The 25,090-nt window shown below is 63.8% G+C and overlaps 1 protein-coding gene across 10 annotated transcripts in view; it reads left to right on the forward strand.

Annotated features, from left to right (window-relative positions):
• Window positions 1-789: 789 nt before the first annotated feature.
• The window catches only part of Brsk2 (BR serine/threonine kinase 2), a 53,723-nt gene continuing 29,422 nt past the window's right edge, over window positions 790-25,090 (forward strand). For all 10 annotated transcript variants that reach the window (XR_009226824.1, XR_009226826.1, XR_009226825.1 and 7 more), the window contains exon 1: window positions 790-913. Coding sequence is in view for 7 of the 10 variants with exons in the window: in XM_058579343.1 (XP_058435326.1) it covers window positions 820-913 (94 nt within the window). In the remaining 3 variants the exon portion in view is untranslated. The remainder of the gene's footprint in view (window positions 914-25,090) is intronic.

Below are 25,090 nucleotides of genomic sequence, written 5' to 3' on the forward strand. Positions count from 1 at the left end.
CAACTCTGTTCTGCATGCAGGACCCTGGCGAGGAGCGCGGAACTCCTTCGGAAACCCGAGCCAAAGCAGCCACCTGCTCCCACTCCCCACGGGCCCGCTGCCAGCGCGATCCGGGGCTGTGCCTTAAGGGCCGTCTGTGCACAGCCAGAGTACGAGGCCGGGCGGCGGGTTGGAGGTGCCCTGGCCTGGCCTTGCTCCACCTGGTCCCCGCCCCAACCCCGCCTGGTCCTCAGCTTAACTGTTCCAGCCTCCCTCAGCCCAGGCGGAGGCGGGCGAGCAGTTGGTGCGGGCGCTGATTGGGCAGTGACTCTGATTGGCTGTTGCGGGCACCATTAGCCTTGGTCACTACATCCCGCAGCACTCGATCAGACTCGGCTCTGCTCGGCTCGACTCGGCTGCTCGGCTGGGCTCGGCAGAGAGGCTCAGTTCGGCGGCGTGGCTCGGCTGGGCTCGGCTGCTCGGCTGGGCTCGGCTCGGCAGCGCGGCCGCGGACGGGCGTGCGCTGGGGGCGCGGGGCGCGGGGCGCGGGCCTCGGCGGCGGCGGCGGCGGCGGCGGAAGCCTGGTTCCCCCCGCCCGCCCTGTCCTCTCGACGAGGCGGAGGCATCACCCCGGCCGGGCCTCAGACGGGCGCGGCGCGAGCGGCGCGAGCGGCGCGGGGGGCGGCGGGGCGCGGCGGGGGCGCAAAGCAGCGCGGCCCTCCCGGGGGCGCCGCCGGCCGGGTCAGCGCGGACGGCACTCGGCGGACGCGGACGCACGGCTGGCCGGCCCCTCCCTGCCCGCGCCCGGGCGCCCACTCGCCGGCGCGGGGCCCGGGAGCGATGACATCGACGGGGAAGGACGGCGGCGGGGCGCAGCACGCGCAGTATGTGGGGCCCTACCGGCTGGAGAAGACGCTGGGCAAGGGGCAGACAGGTGCGTGCGCGCCGGCGCTGGGGGCGGGCGGGGGGTGCCGGGCGCGGCGCGAGAGGACGCGGGCGATCTAGGGGCGCGAGTGGCCCGGGACGCTGGTCAGGCGGGCTGGCGGGCGGGCGCACCTCCGGGGAGGCCGTGCGGACCCGCCGGGCGGGGCCGAGGAAAGCTGCCTTAGTCGTGATGCTGCAGGCCCGGCCCGAGCCGGCGGCCGTGAACAATGGGCGGCTCGTGCGCCCCCGTCAGCCCTGCGCCTGGGTCCCTCCGCGGAGCCCGGCAGGCCGCGCGGCTGCGGTCGGCCGGGCGCGGCCCAAGGACACGCGGCACGGCCCGGGGCGCACCGCGGTGGGGCGCAAAACACGGCCTGGCAGCGCCCGGCGGCCCCGCTGCAGGTGCGCGGGCCGGGCCGCATTGTGCACCCTAGCGCTGGGGCCCATTGTGCCGCGAGAGGAGGGGGCCGAGCGGGAGCCCATCTGCCGTCTGCCGCGCCGCGCTAATAGGCGTGCTGCTGGAGCAGCTGCGCCCCGGCCGCGCCACCCCGGCGGTCCTGGCCCCCGGAGCCCCACTGGCCAGTCCCGGACCTCCGTTCGCGGAGGGGGTGGGAGAGAGCAAGGACCCGTCAGAGAGCTGGACAGCGCCTTCCTCTTCTCCCAACCTCAGGCCTCCGTGTATGCGACACTGTGCTCCCTAGGGGAGGAAGAGGGTGACTGTTACAGGGCCTGGATCAGTATCCAGGTCTGGCCCCTGGAGCAGACCCAGGGTCTACAGAGGAGGGGACTTTCTGGCTGGTCTTGGTTGTCTTTCCCGTGACAGGTTAGGTCCCCGCAAGGCCCAACCCTGGGCTAGCAGTGTGCACAGCTCCCCTTGCATTTGGCTAACTTTCCAGGCCTGGTTGGGCTTGGCCAGCCCCCTCATCTGGTCAGCCAGGCGCGTTCACACAGTCCTCTTTGTGGGAGGCTGGGACTCAGCCATTTTCTTTCTTCTCCCAGGACCAGCCTATCTCTGGTGGCCCAAAGGTTTAATTGGCACTGACCACTTCTTTTCTTTTTGGAAAGTTCCCCAGAGCCCAGGGATGGAGGATAGCAGGAGGTTGCCCACAAGAGTGGGGGCCCAGGAATCCCTCTGCAAGCACCCCAGGGCCACAGGACGCAGAGCTAGGCAGTTGTGTCTGGGAAGAAAGTGGGCCAGCCTGGGCTCTTGGGGAGGGTGGCAGCCGTGATGTAGCAGAGGCAGGAAGGATCTGGGCTGCTAGGATCTGCCTCCTCTCGCTGAGTCCCAGGGCCCAGCCCAGGGCTTGTGCCTGGACTTGAGGAGGAAGCACAGACAGCTGTGGTTCAGCTGAGTCCAGGAGAGGCACCTTTCCAGGGAAGGACAACTAGTTTGTGACATCCTTGGCGAAGGAAGGGCCCAGGGCAGCCTAGCGCAGGAGGCAGGGAAATGGTCTAATTATCATACCAATAAAATGTCATCACGAGACACCCTCTCTATGCAGCCGATGACAGCGTAGGTTATGTGCAGTGCCTCCGGCCCCTGGGGGCAGGGGCTAGTCTCTCTGCTCCCCACTGGGTTATACTGCCCTACAGTTAAGTATGGGAGGTTCTTCCCATTAGCAGCCATGGCTGTGAAAGGTGTGTGCAGAACTGAGAAGGCAGCCTAAGCAGCCTCTCTGCCCTGCATCCAGGAAGCAGCCTGATCCAGAGTTCTGGTGGCTACAGTGTAAATGTGTAGCCAGGAAGTCCACCACAGCACTTGTCTTCTGTGAGGGGTCATCTTCGTGGATATGGGCCGTGTGTGTGTGTGTGTGTGTGTGTGTGTGTGCTGGGCAGAGTTGCTGTGTTCCAGACCTGCCCTTTACTCCAGAGGGGGACAGACTTCCTGCAGGGAGACCTCAGGGGAGAGTGTGGGCTCTGCCTCTGTCTACCACCGCCTATGGACCTTGTGGTCCTGAGGACTTGTGCTGGGACCTGGGGCAGTTGTTGCTGGGCTGGCAGGGGGAATCCACCAGCAAGGGCTCTGCTGGGCTTTTCCATTATCCAAGAAACTCTTGTTCAGTCACTTATGGGGCTTGGCCCCTGCAGGGACACCAGAACACAGTCCCTGCCACCATGGTACCGGCAGGAGTGGGAGACCCTGCAAGCCTAGGCAGCACCTGCCTAGGTCCTGGAGGGAGCATTGCATGGCCCTCATCCTGCGGGCTCAGTGGTAAACATCAGGCACCTTCCTGCGGAAACCAGAGCTCGGCTTTGGTAGCCCAGGAGGACCCGGGAGGACCCTGTGGGAGGAGGGAGGGGACTGTGGGCCCTGGCTGTTTTTGGAGCCCCGTTGTGCCTAGAGTCCCTTCATCCAGAAGCAGGGGAGGGGAGGAGGTAGTGACAGGGCTCTCAGGGAAGGGTCAGCCATGCCAAGGACTGGGAATGGACATGAAGGCTACCCACCAAGTCCCTGCCGTCCAACTCACCTGCCTCCAGCTTTCCCAGCTTCGGTCACAGCTGGTGGGTGAGGGGACCTGGGACCTCTCTTCCCAAGTGGAACTCTCTGGCAGTTGGTGGCCTGGAGAGGTGTCCAGGGTGGTGAAGCCAGTTAGTTTGGGGCAAGTGATAGACAGAGGGGGGCGAGGGTGAGACTGGTATGAGGGGAACGTGGCAGAACTGAGGATGTCCCTGGAAGTTGCAGGTGCCACCTGGAGGGGAGAAAGCGGCAGAGCTGAGGAAGACACAAAGGGGAAGGAGGTGGGTGCTGGGACCATGTTGGTTTGGTGAAGTGGAGCAAAGGCAGGGAGGGACCCACCTGAGGTGCTGTGTGGTGCTGAGGCCCAAGGGACGTGTGGCTGACTGGACGGGACCTGGTGACCTCTGTGGTGGTATAGGTGACAGAACTCCATTTTGGGGACATAGGTTGCGTCTGGTGGTCACCATGCCACCAGGTGGGCCTTCTGCGAGTCTCACAGGTGATGGTGCAGTCCCCTCCCCCACATCAGACCCTGCTGTCTGACCAGCTATGCCCACAAGGGAACTGGGCCTCAGAACCCAGTCTGCCAGCAAGGACAGTGTTCCTGGGGGGAGGGAAGCCTGGGAGAGGGCTGCCCACACAGGACAGTCGCAGTTGAGTGTTGGGGTGGGCAGCTGTCCCACCTGGCTTCTGTCCTGCTCGGGTCTCCGCCCAGACAGCCCGGGTGCCACCCCAGCCCTCCTCCAGCAGTGCAGACCCTGCCTCAGAGCCCATTCCAGGTTGGGAGCTGGTCTGTGAGGACTGTCCCCAAGGGGACAGCTTGGCCCAGAGGGTCCGACCCACTGAGGCACCTGTATGGTCTGCTGCACTGTCACTGGCACGGTGGGGCGCCTGCAGGGCCAGGGACCACTTGTACTGGAAAGGCGTGCTGGGCAGGAGCCCTGGCCCGGGTGCCCATACTGAGGTGTGTCCTGAAGTGCTGGCTGTGAGTAGGAGTAGGCTCTGCCTGACCCCGTGAGGACACTGGTGTGGCAGGCCCCTGCAGGGCTGCTGTTCCAGGGTGGGCTGTGGCTGGTCTCTGCCCTGATGTCGCCCAGGTGGGGCTGGTCTGGACTGTCGAGCACATGGCCTACACAGCTGCCTGGCTGGCCCTCCCTGCGATGTGAAGCTTGGCCACCCTTCACCAGCCCTCTGGGGAGTCTGTTTCTGACAGATCCTCACCTAGGCTCAGGGGGAGCCCGGCTGGGACCACTGAGGTGCCACTGCGACAGAGCTGCCAGCAGGCTCCTGCGTCCTGCCCCTTCCCTGCCTGCCCGGAGTGCTCACAGGGTGGCCACGTGTTGTGCTGGTTGTCACTGGTGTGTGGACTCCTGATCTACCCCTGTGGCCGGCTCCTGTCCCCAAGCAGCCAGCTCAAGGCCAGCAAGGACGGTGCTTCAGGGCCCTAGGGCTGCCTGCTGCTTGTCCTGCAGCTGGCCCTGGCCTGCTCCTGAGTGTGGGCCCCAGTGGGGTGGGCCCTGTGCCCTACTGTCTGTCCTGGTTTCTCTCCTAGTGTTAGCGGAGTGTCCTGAGTGCAGGGTGGGCAGGCAGCAACAGTGTCCTCTGCTGGCCACGGGCCCCGCCCGGGCTCGGCCCCTTCTCTTCGCAGCAGACGGGCAACACTGAGTGCAGCCCCAGGGGTAGGGAAGTCTGTGGGTGACTCTCCTTGGGCGGTACCTGGGGACAGTGAGGCTGCCTCTGGAGGCCGCACCTCTGTGTGCAGACCCCTGGGGTCGCTGCCGTTTGATGGGTGGTTCTGTCTCACTGGCCTGGCCTCTGTGCATGGTCCTCCTGGGCTCTGGCCACCAGGCAGCAGAGGGGCTTTGAGCCTCAGGACTCCTATCTGTGGAATGGGTTTCCATGGAACTTTTGTGAGGCTCCAAGGCTGGATGGTGCCTGGGCCAGGCACAACTGTTGTGTGGTAGTGGGCAGCAGGGGCATCTGTCAGGGGCTGCTGGCCGTCTCTCATGTTGTCCTGTACTCTGCAGGGAGTTGAGGGTGCCAGAATGTCCTGGTGCCTGCAGGTGGTGGGGTCAGGGGTAGGCCTCCGTGTGCTTGGCTCTAGGCCCAGGTTCCAGCCCAAGGTGGCCAAGCTGCCCGCAGGCCTCCCCAAGGCCTCACCCCAGGAAAGCCGGCTGGTTAGGCTGACCTGGGCTCTGGACAGGATGGAGGCTGGGCTGGGACTGAGGCTCCAGGGACAAAGCAGAGATTGTGCCAGGCTGGCCGCCTCTCAGAGCCCAGCCTGCTCCGTCCAGGCCTTGTTCCACCACTTCTGAGGGGCCAGTGTTCCGGAGCCCAGCAGCTGGGAGTCAAGCCCCGCCTGTAGGACAGTGTCCCCCGTCCAGCCTTTAAAGAGAAACCTCTTCTTTCTGTGGCCTCTGGTGTCCTGGCCGGAGGTTGGGTCTAGAATTCCTCCCTGAACCAGGGTGGTGAGGGCACCTCCCTGGCAGAACATGAGGGTCTCGTAGGTTGATGTGTGTAGAGTCTGGTGGCACTTGTCCTCAGGCTAAGATCAGGTCCTACCTGCCCCAGGGGTCCTGGTCTGTGGGAACAGATCCACTTTCCATGGGTGGCCACAGCATCCTTGTGGGCCTGGCCAGGGTTGAGCCGACAGTTCTGGGCTGGTTGGGATGGGGGACAGGGCCAGGTTGGGAGTCCTGGGATCCTCTGGAGTGCTCCTGGGGGCAGGAGTTCCTGGCCTGCATCAGGATGGAGGGCCTCGGGGAATTCACCTCATTGCTGCCCACTCTGAGCTGAGGCTGGGGGCACAAGGGTCCTGAAGGGCAGTGTTGGTCTTCCCGGCCCTCAGGCAGAGACGGTAGGGCAGCCTGGACAGCTGCTGCGTGGCCAGTGATGTAGGCGGGGGCAGCTGCACGTCAGTAAGGCTCAGAGCTGTGGGCGGTTTGCAGGGAAAGCCTGCATGGTCAGGAATGTGGCCTCGGAGGGATGGCGTGGCTGGGAAGCCCAGGGGGACCCGGGCTGCTGGGCAACGTCTTGCCTGGGCGAACAAGCCAGGGCAGGGGCTGGGGTGGCCTTGCCTGGTGGGCTCCCAGTGTCCAGGGAGAAGGACTTCTGGGTCACACCACATGACTGTGGGTAACTGAGGCCAGCTTCAGGGACCTGTGGCCAGAGCAGGGCTAATTTGCTGGGGTTGCTACCATGTGGCTATGCTGGCCGGAGGCTCACCTGGGCTCTGCCTACTGTTTCCTGAGCAGGCGACCTTCCTGCCCTGGGTCTGAGAGTTTTCTCACATTGGCCAGAGGTGTCAAGGTATCCCATCTTCCCCAGGAAAGGTGCTGGCCAGAGGTGGCCCCAGCAGGGGCCTTGGCACTGCTGCTGGCTGGTGGCACTAGGGGTGAGAGGCAGCCTGGGTTCTTAACTCACTTTGTCTCAGAGACCTGAGTTCAGCAGCAGGAGCAGCTCCCTCCTCAGAATGCCCTGCCCTCCTCCTCGTCTTCAGATGCCCCTCCTGCTGGGCACACAGCAGGGCCTGGCCAAGCCTGGAGGTCTTTGGTGGGCAGGGAGTACATGGGAGCAAGCATGGCCCTGAGGCCTGGGACTTACCTAGGGGCCCAGGAGGCCCTGGCCATTGAGAGCAGCAGCTTCCGTGTGCCCTGCGGTTTCCTGAGGCCTTGAGCCCCTGGCTGGGCTTAGAGTCCGCTAGTCCCTGCTGTGGACTGCTCCTCCTCGGGGCTTGCAGGGGGCTTCAGGGGGCTGCTGGCACAACACTGCAGTCCTCCCGTGGCACAAGGGCCCCTCCAGCCAGCCTGGGGCTGGGCAGCCCCGTCCCAGCGTGTCTGGGCCCCGAGGTCTAGTCATGGGCAGGGCCACCTCCAGGTGCTTGGGTGGGAGCCCAGCCTGCAGGTGGGGATCGCTTGTCTTCACGCCTGGGCTTCCCCACCTGTGAGTTGGCCTGGGCGAGACAGAGAAATGATACCTGAGGACGTCCTTGCACGGGCTGAGTGGGGGCCTGGCCTGGTGCTGTGGCCAGTGGTTCCCTTGGGATTGGAGGCGTGCAGCTGGAGGGGCCTGGGATGCAGCAGGAGAGACGAGGACAGATGGTCATTGTGCCTGCTCACCCCCTCAGCTGATGGGATTTTCATCTGTGGGGCAGCGAGCAGGGAGGGATGATGAGGATTGTGGCCAAGCCAGCCGGCCAGCTGTGCCCAGCCGAGGAGATGCATGGCCAGCACAGTCCCCCAGGGCTCTGGCTGGCAGCTGCTGTCCCCCTGCCTCACAGGCCCTGGGCTGGTGAAGGGATTTGTTCTGTCCCTGTCCCTTGGCCATGTGTGGTCATGGTGACCCCTGGAGTGGCCTCACCCACCCTAGCCCCTGCCTTCTGCCTGCAGGCATCGGAGCAGCAGGTCCACTGTGGCCCTTCAGCTCCCAGCCTTCACACTTGGGGCTGCTGACCCTCAGCTCTGTGGTTCCTGGGACTTCTGTGGGGTTAGGGGCTTTTGTGGGAACTGCGTTCCAGCCCTGGGCTCACCCCGGTCATGACATTTCCTGACATGGATGTGGAGAGGACTCTCTGGAACCCAGCAGGCTCCGGCCTTGGCTGCAGGACATCGGGCCAGTTTTGCTTCACACCCCAGGCCCATTATTTGAAGCGCGTCCCAGGCAGGGTTTACTAAGTGTTCTTGTGTCTGGCCTGAGAAGGCAGGCTCTTAGGTGGCGGTGTCTTTGTCACCCTGGAAACTAATGCTGATTTCTAGATACCAGCAGAAGTCCAGTCTGGTGCAGCAGTTTAACTTTGAAGGACTGTCCCCTGAAGCCTGGACCTCCTCTGCTGGCCATTCTGCATCTGCTACCCAGGGGACAGCAGGGGTCTGAGCTCTCCCCCAGGCCATGGCCAGTGCCCACTGGGCCCTGGGTGGGGACCGTTCTCAGGGGTCCTTTGCCCTGTGTCACCAAGGCTGGGCTATGGATGGGCCTGATGGTCTGCATTCCTGACAAGCCCATGGTTGATGCTGATACTGGTCAGGGCCTCACCTGGAGGGTCAGGGGAGCTTGTGGCCTGTCTGCCTCCTCTTACTCAACCCCTGACCCCCAGCTGGGGCGCCACCTTGAGTCTATCACCATTGTTCGTGATGCCCCAGCACCAGGCCAGGGTGGGGGCAGCAAGTGTGGACTTGAGTCTGCCTGGGGACAGTGGCTCCCACGTTCCAGAATGTTCACTGCAGGCCAAGCATGTGGGTGCCATCTCAGCAGGAGTGGATGTCACACAGGAGGAGCAGGGCCCGTTTTAGTTCTGCTGCTGGGAGCGGGAATTGCCACCCCAGAAAGCCCAGGTGCCACCCCAGGCCTCCAGTCCCTCCTTCTGGGGAGGGGACAGGTGAGGCTGCAGGAGTGGCCACGGGCCCCACAGGCTGGACTGCAGGCAGGTCTGAGGAAGTCTTCCTCCCAGACTCCTCATGGTGCTGGACCTCTCAGCGTCAGCTCCCCAGGCCTGACTGGCTGGACGCTGGGTTCTGCCACAGCCCCTTGTTCCCCTCGGCCTCTGGGAGAGGGGCTTTCGCTCAGTCCACCTTCAAGGCCTCTGAGGGTCACTGTGGGGGACACTGCAGCACGTCCAGCAGATGCACAGTGACAGGGTGGACGTGGAGCTCAGTGACTGCAAGATACCTGTCCCAGCTGCTGTCTCTGGGGCTGCTTTGCCACCACGCCTGACCTGTGGCCTCAAGGCGTACTCACACATGTGATACCCACCTGTGCACACCTGCTGCCTGGGCACCTGGGTTCCATCTGAGGTCGGGGCTGTGCCAGGAAATGTGGTGTGCTCTCACCTGTCAGTCAGGGCTCATGCTTGGTGCAGGTGTGCGTTTTACGGTCTGCTGACCAGGTCTGAGGCAGCCTGGCAGAATAGGCCACTGTTCAAGAATAGGCCCCTGGGGTGGGGGCGTGTCCCTGGAGGATGTGGACAGTTGGCACCACATGGTCCTTGACCCCTGCACCCATGGCACTGAGCCTCCTGGGTGACGGGCAGCTCAGGTGGCCCTCCACCCATCCCCGTCCACTCTCCTTGGTTTCCAGGCCCAACTTGCTGCTTGTCGGGAGCTGTCCAGCAGGACTGTGCTGAAATCCACAGTGCCTGCTCTGTGAGGGGGCTGCCGGCAGGTGTTGGTCCCCAGACCCCAGCTACAGCTGGAGGGAGCTCAGGGGCTCTGCTGCCTGCTGAGTCCCAGGTCTGCCCCCGGCCGTGGCCTCAGGTCTCTGCAGCCGAGGCCCTGGTGTGCGCTGGGCCTCCTGTGGCCATCAGGTGTGTCCATTCTCTTCTGCAGGCTGGTCTGTCACTGGTGGAGAATGGCCCCCACCTGTAGTTGATTCTGACATCGGCTGCGTTTCTCGTGGGCTGCTGCAGCAGACCCCTCTGGTGACTCTGACAGGGACGATGGCCTGGGGTGTGGGCGCCCGGGGTGGGGGAGTGACACAGTCTGTCACCTGGTGCAGCCTCCTGGGTGCCCTTTTTCTGGGCTCTTTGTGGCCTGTGAGTGGATGACATGCAGGAGTGTGGGATGGCCCTGGGGTAGACAGGGGCTTGTAGAGGAGAGGCCACTGCAGGCTGGGCCCTAGGCTGCCTCAGCTGAGTCAGTGCTGTCTCTGTCCCACCCGCTGGGAGGCGAGAGGTGAGAGGTGCCAGGTGACCCCCCCAGGCCACAGGCCAACCCAGGCATCCCTCAAGGCTGTGCCCCAAGCCCTCTGGGCTGGGAGACTTAGGATTGGCCTGGACTCAGGGAGCCCCTCCTGCCCTCCTGGGCTGGCTTGGGGGGAGAACATGGGCTGAAGGCAGGTGGGGCTGAGAAGGAAGAGAGGCCCTAGGGGCCTGGCTCCCAGAGGAGGATCAGCACCAAGCCAGCTGCCAGGGTGTCTCGGATTGGAGGTTTGTGAGCTCTAAACCAAATCCGGGGATTCACACCTAATCACAGCAGTACAGACAGAAGCTCCCCTGGCAAGTGCCACTGTGTGACAAGTGTATCTGTGGATGGACACAGCCGTGAGTCCTGGACTGATGGGGCCACCACTTCCCAGAGAGCGGGGGCTGGTGGATGCTGACCCTGGGCCTTCTCCTGTGGGACGCTGGCCCTGGGCCCAGTGGGCACTGCTGGACCCCAGGCCTGTCTGTGCTGCCCAGGCTGAATGTGGCTGCCTGTCTGCTACAGGAGCCCCTGTGAATCTCACAAGTGGCACTGATTCTGAGGGACATTCTCTTGTCTTTGAGAGAGTCCTTCTGGGGAGGCAGGCCTCTTCCAGAGTGACCAGAGGCCACAGGCATGCTCCCCGATCACTGTTCCAGCTGATTCTTGCTGGGCCTCAGGGACTTACCACTGGTTGCCTGTCTTCTTGGGCCTGGATATTGAGCCTTTTCCACCCTGGGGGTGGCTGGCGACCCCAGAACAGATTTGACATGAAGCTCTAGGTGGTCTCAGGTCATGTGTGTGTGTGTCGAGGCCCTGGCCTGTCCTCTCCCCATATGGAGCCCAGGCCCAGTGGATCTGGCATCAGCTGAGCTGGACCTGGGCACTGAAGCCCTGGATGCCTGGGGCCTGATCATGGGTACCACAGTGGCAGGGCAGTGTCCGGCTCTGTTCTGATGAGTGTGGCCTTGGGAAAGGTGACCCTCCTGGTGGTTCACGGCTTCATGGCTTCATAAACTGAGCCCGTGCCCATCCGGCCAGGCTGAGCATGACCGGAGAGTTTCTAGGTGTCTCATCTACCTGGGGTGGCCTGCAGGCCGGGCTGAGCACGGCCGTGTGGTGGGTTGCTGGTGGCCGGGGCAGGAGGTGGGTTCTGCTGGGTTCCTGCTCCTGACCTGGGTTTAGATGCTCACCTGCGAGGTCCTCAAGCACCTTGCGTCTGGGTGTGTCTGGGCTTCTTTAGAGAGGGTCCTATCCTGGTGTGAGTATTCTAGTGCCATGCCCAGTGGCATGGAGGCAGTGACAGATGCCTGGCTCCCTTCCTGGGGCATGTGGTGGGCCCCTCTGTACGCCTCTCCAGGCTAGACCCATGGGGTACCAGCAGGGTTCATGGGTTCTGGAGGGGGCATCTGGGGCCGGGGCCCCTCGCAGTCCCACAGAGACACCCCGTGGCCCTGCCCTGGCCACCCTGGAGCCGCCGGTGTTGTGCCCTTCTGCAGCTGGCCTCAACCCCCAGCCTCCAGCACCCCGAGGCCTCCGAGGGATGGGACCCAGGGCGCCAGGGCTGACTTCACCCGTGGGCCTTGCTTCTCATGTTGCCCCTGTCCTCTGCCCCCATTCCCAATGCCTCCCTTTCCTGACCCTTGTTCCCTGTCATGTCCCCTCTCCAGGAACACCCTCCCAGGTTTGTGGACTTTGTAGGAGTTGGCGTGCCAGGATCGAGTGCCAGCCTGACTGCCGGCCGGGTGCAGACCCTGGGTGCTGATTGCACAGTGTGGGGCCCTCTGACCTCATGTCCTAGCCCCTGGAGGAGAGTGCAGTGAGGAATGGCAGGGAGCCCGGAATGACAGAGGCCACCAGCCCCGGCACCAGCCCTGCCCAGGTTCCGGTGCAGCCACTGGCTCTGTGGCACTTGGGGACAGATGTTGTTATTTGGGAGCACCAGGGCGTGGGCCAGCAGGCTCTGCCTCTCTCCTCTCCCTGTCCTTCCTGCCTGCTGCCCACTAAGCAGATTCTATTATTACCCCACACTGGAGATTACCGCGCAGACGGCTCCTTGGGGACAGCAGGCACTCACGCAGCGGGGGCTGGGCCAGTGCTTCCGTCCCTGTCGCAGTGGGTGACTGCAGGGCCCTGCGTGATTCCCTCCCTGGTGTTGCGGGTGGGGTGTGTGTGTGTCTGGTTGTCTGGGTGGCAGGTCCGTCTGGGGGTAGCGTCTGGGCCCCGGGAGGTTGCCCCTGCTGCAGAGGGCGTGGGAGTGATTGGACCCGGGGCAATGGCCAGACGCCGCCTCCTCCCTCTCTCTGGCCCACCGCAGTCCTCCCCACCAGGGCAGGACTTGGAGCTCCTGCACTGCCCCACAGCACACAGCACCCTCACGTCTGGGTTAGACCCCAGAGGTGTCCCTGGAAAGTGTGGCCCGGCCTCCCTGTAGCCCCTGCCTGTGCCATGCCCACCTCTCAGCTTGCTGGGCTTCATGAGGTCCCTACCCCTGCACCCCAGGCTCTGAGCTCCTGCACCTCCTCTCTCGAGCTCCCTGAGTCCTCCTGCAGGGGCCTGGCATGGAGGGGGCATGCAGTAAGCTCTGGCTAAGTGACCTGGCAGATGACTTAGGTGGGGCAGGGCAGCTCTGTTTAGTAGAAATCTAATGTGACCACCTGGCACCAGGGGTGTTGGGGTGGGGGTTCCCACTCATCTCCAGGAGGGTGCATCCCTACAAAAAGGTCATTCCCGTGTGGGTTGGGCCCAGGCTGTAGCAGGGAGGGCCAGGGGCACCCTGCCCGCCCAATGGCAGTTCTGGGACTCAGCACTGAGCTGTGGGAGCTGGGCCTTCCTGGCCCTCTGGGCCCCACTCCTCATGCCTGCCTCAGCAGTGGGGACCAGAGGTGTCCCTGGACCGAGGAAGTGCTCTCACTGACCACTCAGTGATGCTGGGGTCCTGCTGGGCCCACACACCAGTGGAGGACATCACTGAGGGGAACTGAGCCCTCAGTATGGGGAGGTAGGGCAGGTGAGAGGGAGCAAGTGGGCCAGGGGCAGCTGTGGTTCTGGCAAGCAGACCCTTTGCCAGCTGTGCTTCTGGGAGGGTGGGCCCATTGCTGGGCTGTCACAGGGCCTGGAGGGAGGACGGCAGGACCCCAGCCAGCAGCTTGTAAAGAGGCTTGAGGCCAGAGATGGAGGAGGCTGGAGTCTGCAGCCTAGGGCTGGGGCTCGAGGGTGTGTGCCTGTGTCTGTGTCATGAGCACGTATGTGGGTTGGTGTGGGGGTGCACAAGTCTGTGCATGCACAGGTCACGTGCGTGTGTGCAGGTCTGGGTGCCTGTGTCTGCCTGTGTGTGGGATGACAGGCGGAGGCTCCCTGGGGCTTCCCAAGGAAGGCATCCCCAACCTCATCACCATGGCAACCCCATCACCCATCCCTGGGGCCCTTGAGGGGTGGGGCCTGCGAGCAGGGCAGGAGGGAGCAGCCTCGGGCTCTGGGGCTCTGCTGTGGCGTTTGGGGGAGGGGATCTGCTGAGCTGCCCTGCCACCTCTCCTCCCCACCCCCAGCCATCCCAGACAGGCCTGCTGAATGCCCCAGCCCCCAGCCCCCAGCCCCCTGCACTCTGTCCAGCACAGCTTTCTTGCCATTCCAAGGGTCTGGACAGCACTGTGCAGGGATCGCCGGTGGCTGGGTCTCCTCTGGTCATGTCACTGTGGAGCCCCCCCCTATGGAGTGCACTGGGGCCTCCAGATGTCTGACCCCCAGCCAGAGGCCCTGCCTCTCCTCCCTCCCACACTCTGCTCATCTCTCCTGGCCCACGCTGACCTCCCTGCCCCCACCCTGCATGTGCCTTCACAGAAAGTGCCAGCATCCTCCCAAAGACTTCTCTTTCTGGGGTCCCCGGGCTGCCACTCTGCAGGTGGGCTGGCCCATGGCCTTGTCAGTAGCTCTCCAGACCCCAGGTCTGTGCTGTAGGGAGGGGACGGAGGGCCTCCCGCTAGGACAGCAGCCCCGACAGCAGCCCCATGGCATTTCTGAGCAGTGGGGGTTCAGCAAGTGATCTCACTGGGCTGATTTTACAATACTGAGTTGCAGAAACCAGTTAATCAAAATCTAACGTGGCACTATGGGGGCTGGAGTAGGGAGGGGGGAGGGGGGAGGGGTCCCACCCTCCTCCAGGAGGGTTGTCTCTACAAGAATGCAGTTCCAGTGTGTGTTGGGCTCGGGCAGAGGCTCCCTCCCCGGCCAGGGGCACAGAACAGGGGCATGGTAGGGGGGGCTGTTTGCCTCTCAGTTCCCCACACAACCTTAAATTGATGGCTTCACAGCACTTGTGGCCCCAGGGAAGGGAGCCCGGGAAGGCTCTCAGGGCCTGCCTGCCTGGGGGGCCGTAGGAGGGGGTTGCCCTGTGCTGAGCAGCGCATGCCTTGGAGGAGGCCCCATAGCTCTCAGACAGGGTCTCCTAGAACACCCACCCTTGCTGCAGTACTTCTGAGGCCCGGGCCGTGTGGGAGGTGGACACCTGTGGTCGGTGGACACCTACGGGGACTCTGGCTGGGGAGGGTCGGCTTCTGTCGCATCATACCGAGGTTGGTCCAGCTGCCTCTGTGGTTGCCATGGCAACCTGTGCTGGCAGGGGCTGAGTGACTGCCTAGGAGGGAAGGGGACCCCGTCCTACTGGCTGACAGCCCCTCCACATCCTAGCAGCAGGTGTGAAGCCCCCCATCCTTATGTGCTGGTGGTGGATCTGGGGGAGGCTGAGGCCCCTGGCTGGTCATTTCAGAGTCCAGCTCTTGGAACCCCATGTCTCCTTTGCCTCCAGACCCTCTGCTCCCCCAAGGACCCAGGCTGCATCCTTCTTGCTCTCTTGCCAACCTGGGGTACCCAGGATGACCGGCTCATGGCCTGGGCAGCACGGGCCAGCCTGGAGCACACGCACCTGCCGCCATTTCCTGGCCCGGACACCAGACAGCAGAAGTGGCAGGAGCTCAAGGGACACTCCGTCCCGAGCCCTCCCTGAAACTTGCCTGTGTCTGGAGTGGAAGGTGCTGGCCGTTGTGTGGGCTGCCCCCACGCCACCCTGACAGGCACTCCAGGGCTGTCTACGTGGGCCAGGCTGCAGCGAGTGGCCAGTGCATGGCACTTCTTGCTACCAGGCGCTGTTCCTCTGCGGCTCAGGATCATTTCCAAGTCCTTCTTGGTGCTGTTAGGGCCCCAGGTCCTGAATGTGGGGGTGTGCACAAGCCTTTCTGGGCTGAGCCCTGCCATGGGCGCTGCCTCACTCCACAGCCCAGGTCCCTTGTGACAAAAGGGGCAGGCCCCACAGTGGCTGCCCCTGCCCCATGGAGGAGCAGCTGCTGGCCCTGTTTCCTCCCTCCCAGGACTGTGCCCTGAGCTTGTGGGGGCTCCTGGTGCCTGGGACAGGTCTCCCTGGTGTTGGTTGGTTTCTTGGGCAGGACCATGACGCCCTTTATTGCAGGTGCTTAGTCACCTGCATCTTACTGGGAATCGCCTGTCACCCCCAGCTCATTTGGAAACAGCTGGCATGTTGTGGGGTTCTAATTGGCTGGTCAGAGCCCTCTTTCCCAGTCCACTCAGAGCTGCCATTCTGTTTGGGGTGGATCTTGGGGTCCGTGTGACGTCCCAGGGGCTAGAGTGTGCACCACGTGTCTCCTGCCCCGAAGCTGGAGAAGGCAGTGCGGGCCTGAGGGAGGGGCTGTGCAGGACACAGGACAAGGGGGCCGCAGTGCGTTGGCCTCCTGTTGGGGTGGCCTTTCACAGGAGCGTGCTTAGGCGGAGACCAAAGGAGCACTTGAAGTTCATGCAGCTCTTGTGCGTCAGCTCTGCCCCAGAGGACCGCAAGACAGCTGCGGAGCGGGGCGCTGGGCCATCCTGACCACACAGCAGTTCACAGCACAAAAGAGCCCTGAGCAGGCGCCTCTGGCGGGGGCAGCGTTTGCTTGAAGCTGGGGGCTCTGAGCTGACTGGCTGACTGAGCTGGGGTGCTGCTGGCTCCTGGCAGTCCTTGGGGCTCTGCCTCTTTCTGGTCTTGGGCCTGGAGTTGATGTAGGGTGGGTGAAGGAGCCAGGCGCCCCCCTCTGAGGGGGCTGGACATGCACTTGGGCAGCACCCACAGATCCCAGCCAGGACGTCCCTCCCCACCCTGCCTGCCCAAGCTGGGCCATGGGCCTCCTCAGGTGCCCCCTCTTTGGCCTAAAGGTGGGGCATCCCTTGCAGTGGGCATGGCACCAGCCTGGGTGTTGTGGGTTAGTGGGCAGCCAAGCCAGGTGTTCACAGGCCTCAGAGTCCAGGGCTGGGGCTGGGCTGGAGTGGGGTGGGGTGGGGTGGGGGGTCTGAGCTGGGGCCCAGCTGAGGGGAATGGAAAGAAGGGGTGGGGGCAGGGATCTGTGGATGCTGCCTGCCGGTTCTGCTCCGGTCACCATGGCAACAGATGGAGGTTTGTCAGGAAAGAGGAGGGGGAGGCTTTGACGGAGTCTGCTGGGGTTTAGAGACCAGCGGGATCTTTCAGAGATGGGGGCTCTCTGACCTTCAGTGGAGAGGCTTCTCCCAGGGCCACAGATCTGCCTCCCAGGACGGGAGGGTGGGCTTTAGGTGTAGGCCTGAGCCTCCTTCCTTGGGTCTTCCAGCCTGGCTCCTGGGCTGGAGTCGCAGATTGGAAGGGGCTCTGTCCCTAGCTGGACAGCCCAAGGGTCAGGGCCCCAGCAGGCTGGGAGCTGGGCAGTGGGCATGGCCTGCCTCCTCAACCCTGGAGTTGGGGAGAAGATGTGTCTGGGACTCCAGCCTCACCCCATATGACTGCCAACCCAGGATACCTCCTTGGGGTGGGGGACCACCTTCTCTGACTGTGGAGTCCTAGCCGATGGTGGCCCCCTTCCCTGCTCTAAGGAGAGCTCCCAGGCCTGACCCAGCAGGTGGGCAGGGCTGCATACAGGAGCCCACCTGGGCACACTCCCAGGCTGGGTCCAGGCCTGCAGGACACTCACTGGCTGCTGTGACCTTGCATGAGTCAGCAGTGTTCTGTGGAGAGTGGGGCTGAGCCTGGCAGGCAGGTCCAAGCCATGGCCCTATGGGGGCCGTGGGAACTCCACCTGCACAGGTGCTCCACTGAGGCCAGCTGGGAGGGCGGGCACCTGATGTGGCACTGCCTCCCTAGGGGCGAGGCCTGCTGGCACCGGCCTGGCCACAGTGCCGAGGGACAGACTTGACAACTGTCATGACATTGGGAGACCCCCTTCCCCAAGGAGCACAGCTTGCAGTATTCCAGTCCTGCTTCCTGGGTCCTCGTAGGGACAGTGGGATGGGGCCCTGCCGTGAGGCAGTGGGCCCCCTTAGAGAGCACTGGGGTGTCAGGTGGTGGGAGGGGCTGTATCTGGGAACCAGGGACAGCAGCTGCCAGCCCAGATGCACCCCTGCCCACCTGCCCGGGGTGGCCTTGGCACCCAGACACAGGGCACCTTTGCCCCAGCTGGCCGGCGCTTTGGGGCCCAGGGTGCAGTGTGGCTCTTGATCCCCATAGTTGGGGTGGCTAGGGGCCCCCTTTGGATGCCAGTTCCTGGCAGGGCAGGGGGCAGCAGATGAGGCTGCCTGGCAGTCCCTCCATGGTGCCCATCACGCCCCCTTCCCTGTCTGCCCTTCCCTGCAGGCTTGGGAGTGGGATGGTCATGGCCCAGGCAGGCCTTTCTGGGAGGGTAGAGGGCAGGGGCTGGGCTGGGGCTCTGCATCTCATGGGGCTCCTGGGCTCAGGCCCAAGCCAGCATCTCTGGCTGGAGCAGGCTGCCTATACTGGCCCCAGCTGCCCCTTGGGTACCCCTGTGGGCCCTGTGGTCCATCTTGGATAGTGTCCCCCACCATCAGCCTGTTAACCTCCCAGATGGCCCCTTCCGGCAGTGTGTGCCAACCCAGCACCCACCTGGTCAGCCCAGGGCCCCGTTCCGTCCCCTGCCTTCTGCCTCCCCCTATAGCCCCTTGCTGGAGCCACCAAGAGAGGCCTAGAACTGGGGGCTTCCCCATCCTGGGCCTGTAGGGGACCCTAGGGGGACATTGACCCCTCTTGGTAGGCCATGGGCTCCTGAGGGCAAGAGCAGCAGAGGCCTTGTGTCTGAGTCACTCCGTCCAGCAGTGAGGGCCTCTGGCCGCAGGGTTTGCAGGGAAGTGTCACCCTGTCCTCAGGCCTGGCCTTCCTGTGGGAACCAGCTATGTCAGGAGGGGTAGGACTTCTTGCCTCTGTGAGAGGTGGGCCAGGTGCCCGGCCCTCTCCCCTGCCCCTGCCCACCAACAGGGGGCAGGGCTGGGCAGTTGTAGCTGTAGTGGCTCTCAGCTTGGCCCCTGCAGCTGCCCTGGGGGGTGGGGGGGAGACCCCCACCCATTCCCACCCTCCCTCTGTGTTTCCCAGGAGGCTCCCAGGTGTGGGTGGGTGTGGCCTTCCCAGGGCGGAGACCCCCACCCATTCCCACTTCCCTCTGTGTTTCCCAGGAGGCTCCCAGGTGTGGGTGGGTGTGGCCTTCCCAGGGCGGAGACCCCCACCCATTCCCACTTCCCTCTGTGTTTCCCAGGAGGCTCCCAGGTGTGGGTGGGTGTGGCCTTCCCAGGGCGGAGACCCCCACCCATTCCCACTTCCCTCTGTGTTTCCCAGGAGGCTCCCAGGTGTGGGTGAGTGTGGCCTTCCCAGGGCGGAGACCCCCACCCATTCCCCCCCCCCTCTGTTTCCCAGGAGGCTCCCAGGTGTGGGTGGGTGTGGCCTTCCCAGGGCGGAGACCCCCACCCATTCCCACTTCCCTCTCTGTTTCCCAGGAGGCTCCCAGGTGTGGGTGAGTGTGGCCTTCCCAGGGCGGAGACCCCCACCCATTCCCCCCCCCCTCTGTTTCCCAGGAGGCTCCCAGGTGTGGGTGAGTGTGGCCTTCCCAGGGCGGAGACCCCCACCCATTCCCCCCTCCCTCTGTGTTTCCCAGGAGGCTCCCAGGTGTGGGTGGGTGTGGCCTTCCCAGGGCGGAGACCCCCACCCATTCCCCCCTCCCTCTCTGTTTCCCAGGAGGCTCCCAGGTGTGGGTGAGTGTGGCCTTCCCAGGGCGGAGACCCCCACCCATTCCCCCCTCCCTCTGTGTTTCCCAGGAGGCTCCCAGGTGTGGGTGGGTGTGGCCTTCCCAGGGCGGAGACCCCCACCCATTCCCCCCTCCCTCTGTGTTTCCCAGGAGGCTCCCAGGTGTGGGTGAGTGTGGCCTTCCCAGGGCGGAGACCCCCACCCATTCCCCCCTCCCTCTGTGTTTCCCAGGAGGCTCCCAGGTGTGGGTGGGTGTGGCCTTCCCAGGGCGGAGACCCCCACCCATTCCCCCCCCCCCTCTGTGTTTCCCAGGAGGCTCCCAGGTGTGGGTGGGTGTGGCCTTCCCAGGGCTGACAGGTGGCCAGGGGCCAGCTGGTCTTTTACCTGTCTCTGGGCCGGCCAGCTGGTCTTTTACCTGTCTCTGGGCCGGCCAGCTGGTCTTTTACCTGTCTCTGGGCCGGCCAGCTGGTCTTTTACCTGTCTCTGGGCCGGCCAGCTGGTCTTTTACCTGTCTCTGGGCCGGCCAGCTGGTCTTTTACCTGTCTCTGGGCCGGCCAGCTGGTCTTTTACCTGTCTCTGGGCCGGCCAGCTGGTCTTTTACCTGTCTCTGGGCCGGCCAGCTGGTCTTTTACCTGTCTCTGGGCCGGCCAGCTGGTCTTTTACCTGTCTCTGGGCCGGCCAGCTGGTCTTTTACCTGTCTCTGGGCCGGCCAGCTGGTCTTTTACCTGTCTCTGGGCCGGCCAGCTGGTCTTTTACCTGTCTCTGGGCCGGCCAGCTGGTCTTTTACCTGTCTCTGGGCCGGCCAGCTGGTCTTTTACCTGTCTCTGGGCCGGCCAGCTGGTCTTTTACCTGTCTCTGGGCCGGCCAGCTGGTCTTTTACCTGTCTCTGGGCCGGCCAGCTGGTCTTTTACCTGTCTCTGGGCCGGCCAGCTGGTCTTTTACCTGTCTCTGGGCCGGCCAGCTGGTCTTTTACCTGTCTCTGGGCCGGCCAGCTGGGTGAATTGGGGACCCTGGCTGCAGGTCTGGTGTGAGTCCTGCCAGCCCCACGCCCCTGTGGCGGCTGCCCATGGACTTCCACCTGCTCTCAGGGCTGAGAGGCAGGGGTGTGGGGCTGACCTCAGGCCCCACTTAGGTCCACAGCCTGGGGTTGGCTGGGCTGGGTTGGGCTACCCCTCTGTCCCCTCCCTGCAGGCCTGCAGGCTGCCCATAGGGGACCCTGGGTCAGCTGGGCCCCGGGGTGGGAGGGAGCTTCTGTTGGAAATGCCTGGCATCCACGACCACTTGGAGTCGTCCGTTAGAGGTTAAGGGGTGCCCTCACCCTGGGGAGAAGCACAGTGGGTCCCTTGGCTGATTTGATAAAGTGCTCCCACTTCAAACTGTGTCCAGAAGGTAGGAAGGTGGGCAGCCTCAGTCCTAGGCCAGGGGTCCCTGGGGTCCGTGAAACCTTCCGGGGTCTGACTGGATACTGTTTGTTTGACACCATGGGAGACGCCTTCTCCGAGCGGCGTGAGGACTGGAGGGCTGTTCTTCTCCCTGACCCCCACGGGGGCGGACAGGGCAGTTAATAAAGTTGCACTTACATCTGTGTGTGGAACAGCTTTATTGTTTGTCAGTGAACAAGTATTTGTGAAATTTGTTTTAATTTCTAACACAATAAACATCAGCAGACCTAACCACACAAATAGATCTCTACTAGTGTCCTCAGTGATCTTTTAAAGCCTTATTGTTTTTTTAAAAAATGTTATTGTATTTTTTAACCTTTATTTTATTTTCTGATTTCTATGTGGTGCTGAGGATGGAACCCAGTGCCTCACACGTGCTAGGCGAGCGCTCTGCACTGAGCCCCAGCCCAGCCCCTATCCTCAGTGATTTCTAAGTCACTGGAAAGGCTAAAGATCCTGGGTGAGGGCTTGGCCCTGCAGGCTGAGCCGAGGGCTGGGGTGACGTACCCCATGGGCTCTGCTGCCACCGCCACAGGATCAGCCCTTTGGAGCAAGACCCTCCCATCTCCCTGCGGGACCTCTGGACCTGCCTACGGTGCCCTTCCAGGAGTGGACTTCAGTTTGCGTGAGTGGTCCTCTGCTGGGCAGGGGTCCCCTCTTGGGCGTGCCTCCTTCCTCCTTGGGTATGGCTGGCACCTGGTGCTCCCCTGGTGGGGACAGGTGTGGTGCGAGTCGGCCCCCTACGTGCTCCTGCCTCTCCGTGGGCTGTGGGGACGCCTGGCTGGCTCTCAGCATGTAGGCAGGCAGGCCATGGTCCCTGTCTTCTTTCTGGAGAGGAGGCAGGTGCTCCCATCCCTGGTGCCCTGAGCATCTCTCTGTCTGTGCTTCTGTCTGAGCGATCCCAGGTGGGCCTTGCTGGGCGCTCTGTCTGCTGCGGCTCAGAGTTCCGTGGATCTGTGGGCAGGTGTTTAGTTTGTCCCCTCTTGAAACGTGCCCTCTGCCCCTCGTGCCGCTGTTTCTGGGACTCAAGCGCAAGGGTGGGCCTGTGGGGTGTCCTGCAGCCTCTGATGTGTTGTCTTCGCTCCATGCTCTGTCCCCATGTGGACAGCTCCCATTGCCCTGTTGTGGAGCTCTGCCGGCCTCTGTGGGGTCCACTTCGGCCTCTGTGGGGTCCACTCTGCTGTGAGCCCATCTGAAGGCCCTTGTCCATCTTTCCTCCAACTAGCGATGCCTTGGGCCCCTCCCCAGCTTCCCCGGGCAGCTGTGTCTTGCTCTGCTGTGCCCCCAAGACAGGCCACATGGCCCCTTCCTGCTGAGAACGGGCAGGCAGGGCTGCCCCCGTCAGGCTGGTCACTGGATCTTCACAGGACTTTGGCTGGGTCAGGCCTGGCGGCCCCTCAGCTGGCTGGGCCAGGCGTCTAGGGGAGGGAGCCCAGGAGGGACTCATCTCCCAGGAGTGGACACGGGCTTGAGTGTCACCAGGAGAACTCTGGGTTTGCTGAGCCGCTGAGTGCGCTGCCCAGAGGGTCCCCCCGGGCCCTGGTGTCGCCCCCTGGGGCTCCTCCCTTGTCGGGAGCTGGGCTCTCTGGTTGGCCATCTGTCCTGGCATCTCTGTCCTGCTCCCGTCAGGGGCATTTCGTCTTTTCATCTTTATTCCATGGTTTCTTTGCCAGCACTTACCATTGTTCCCGGGTCCCCAGGCCCTTTCTGGTTCTCTCCTGCTCTGTGTAGAGGCCTCACCTTAGCAACTCCTTCAAGTCTTGTGGAGCAGCATGGGACCTCTGGGCTGCCCGAGGCCTGCCCCAGTGCTCTCTCCCTGGACTTACAGCTCCTCCCGTGCTGGTCATGGGGCACTTCCCGGGGAGGAGGCCCGTGTGGTTCTGATAAGGAAGGAGCAAGGTGTTCTCACCTGGGTCTGCGGTGTGTGACCTCCGCCTGGAGCTGTCTGTCATGTGCTGATGGGCAAGGAGTGGGTCAGGGTGTTGCAGTGAGGCCGGGTTGCCCGGGGCACCCCTGCCCCTGCTTGGCTGAACCTTGTCCTGGGTGGTCTCTGTCCAGGCCTGGAGGGAGGTGCAACCCTGAGGATCTCGTGTTCAAACCTCGGTGATTGCTCCCTCTGTTTCAGCAGCCCGACTCTGGGGCCCACCCTGACCCCCTTCCCTGGCCCAGACACGCACAGCCTCCCCGGTCCCTGGAGACAGCCCAGCCCCTGTGCAAACTTTTCCGAGGGCTCTGAATGCGTACGGTCTCTCCATCACTGCCGGCCTGCCTCTTCTAATCAGAGGTGGGGTCCTAGGGGCAGCCCTGAGAGCCAGCCTGCCCAGGATCCAGCCTGCGTTTCTGGCAGTGCCCTGGCAGCCAGGGTCCCCCTCTGAACCCAGAACTGCTGCTCCGCACCCTCTTCCACCCCTGGGTCAGCAGGCCTCTGGGGAGCAGTCCCTCCCTGCCTGACTCCTCTGCCCTGAAGCCAGCCTCAGAAGCACCCCCGGGCTCCACTAGCCCAGGACCATTCCTCCTGGGGAAGCCCAGCCTGGAGGACTGGGCACCCAGCATCCCATGGGGAGCGGGGTGTCTGTGTGCACAGGGGTGGGGGGCCTCAGCCCGGGCTGATCAGTGGCTTCTCTCCCATCTTGAGTGCAGAGCAGAAGAGGTCATGGGGCAGCTAGGGACAAGAACAGCTCTGAGCCCCTGTGGGCTGCCTTCGGGTGGAGGAGGGCCCCTGGCTTGGCTGGTCCCACCTGGGACCCCCTGGCTGGGTTCTCTTCTTGGGAGCAATCCCAGGCCCCTCCTGGAGGAGGAGGAGTCAGTGTGGGGTGACTAGGACTTCAGATGTGGGGGTTCTTGTCCAGTACACCACAGCAGGGTGGAGTGTTAGGAGAGCCCTGTGGCTGGGGGGCATCCGAGGGCCCACTCCTGAGGTGGGGGGAACCAGGCTTCTGCTCCCCATCCCCCCCTGGGCTGCAGAGAGGGTCTGCTCTGCCTGGGAAGGGACTTGGGGTGGGTACTGGGAGAGGGGGGTCGTGCAGGAGTCCTGCCTCCCCTGGGACGGGCCTCCCTCCAGGCACAAGCTGTGGGTTGGGTCTGCAAGGTGTGGCAGCCAACTCCCAGTGTTTGGGTGCTGGGCTGGGGCACAGCAGAGACAGCCCACTGGCTGCCGGCAAGTGAAATATTTCAGGGCTTAATTAATTTAATTTGAGAGGTTCCTTTTCGGAGCGTGAACAGTCGTCTCCCCAGAGACGCCAGCCCTCCCTGGCACACTGGTGGGCGGCTGCGGTCTGTGTGGTGCCGCCTCCTGCTCCTGCAGGGTTAGGTTGGGCTCCCCTGGCGGGTGCAGCCTAAGGAGTCTCCATCTCTTCCTGCACCCTGCGCACCTGGCTGTTGGTTCCCTGTGTGCGGGTCAGTGTGGAGCCGCTGTCCTGTGTGTCCTGCACACCCCATCCACAGCCTTGCTGGGCCTGTACACCAGTCTGGTCACTGTAGGCTGGGACCAGCAGCCATGGCCTGGAAACCTGGGTGCCTGGGCAGGGAGGGGGTCTGGCGTTCCCAGACTGTGAAAGCCAAAGGTCACATGGCCAAAAGCACCCAGGTGTGAGGCCCTGCCTCTCCAGGCCTCCTCTTAAGGGTCAGCTTTTCCTGGAAGCCCACGTGGACCCAGCTGGCCCTGTGGACCAGCACTTCTGGCCCCTGCCCGGGTGTGGGGTTGTGGTGTGTGTATTGGGACTGTGGCCTGAGTGTCTAGTGAGGCCACCATGAGGCTGCTCAGAGCTGGCCTTCTGGTGGGGCCGCAAAGCTCCATCAGGACATCCCAGGGCAGTGGCCTATGGGCTCTGGCAGGATCCTGCTGCGTCCGCCCTTGGCGACCCAGCCCGGCTGGGCGGGGACTCAGTTTCCCAAGTGCCCACGTGTGTCTGGCCCCGACACTCCCTCGGACCTGTCTCCCGTTGGCCAAGGTCGCAGTCAGCATTGTGGGTCTCCAGGTGCCAGCATCGTGCTGACCCCTGTGTGGACAGCTGCGCCGGCCAGGCTGCGCGTCTTCACACCAACTGCTGCCCGCAGAGAGCAGGCTGAGGAAGTGGGTCACCGCCCTGTGGCGGCCACCCAGAAGCTGGGCCACCTGAAGGGCCCAGTTCAGGATGACATCCACTTGATTCCAGAGCAGGGCAGTGGTGAAGGGGGCCCAGGGCTCTGGAGCACTCCACGGAGCACTGGCCTCCCAGCAGCCCTCCTGAGGTGGCAGGGGCCTGGCCTGCCCTGGCTCTGCAGGTTGACGGGGGTGGCTTGTCCGCTGACTCAGGCCTGGGCACTCTGACGTGTCCTGCCTGCGAGGAGCCTCACTCCCCAGGAACTGCAGGGAGGCTGCTGCTGTGTCTCTGTGCCCAAGGACCGCTGACTCCACAGCTGCCCCTCCGGGCCAAGTCAAGGCCTGCCCCACGGCTGCCAGAGACCAGGCTCTCCTGTGGGGCAAGGGCCATGTCCAGCACCAAGGACAGCACCCTGTGGGTCCTGGTTGCAGAGCCCCGCCTCTCCCTGCAGCTGAGGCATCTCAGACACACTGAGAGGGGAGGTCCTCAGCATG

The sequence above is a fragment of the Marmota monax genome, unplaced genomic scaffold (assembly GCF_021218885.2).
Source record: "Marmota monax isolate L192 unplaced genomic scaffold, Marmota_monax_Labrador192_F-V1.1 WCK01_AAM20220418_F8-fsc00038, whole genome shotgun sequence".
Classification (NCBI taxonomy): Eukaryota; Metazoa; Chordata; class Mammalia; order Rodentia; family Sciuridae; genus Marmota; species Marmota monax.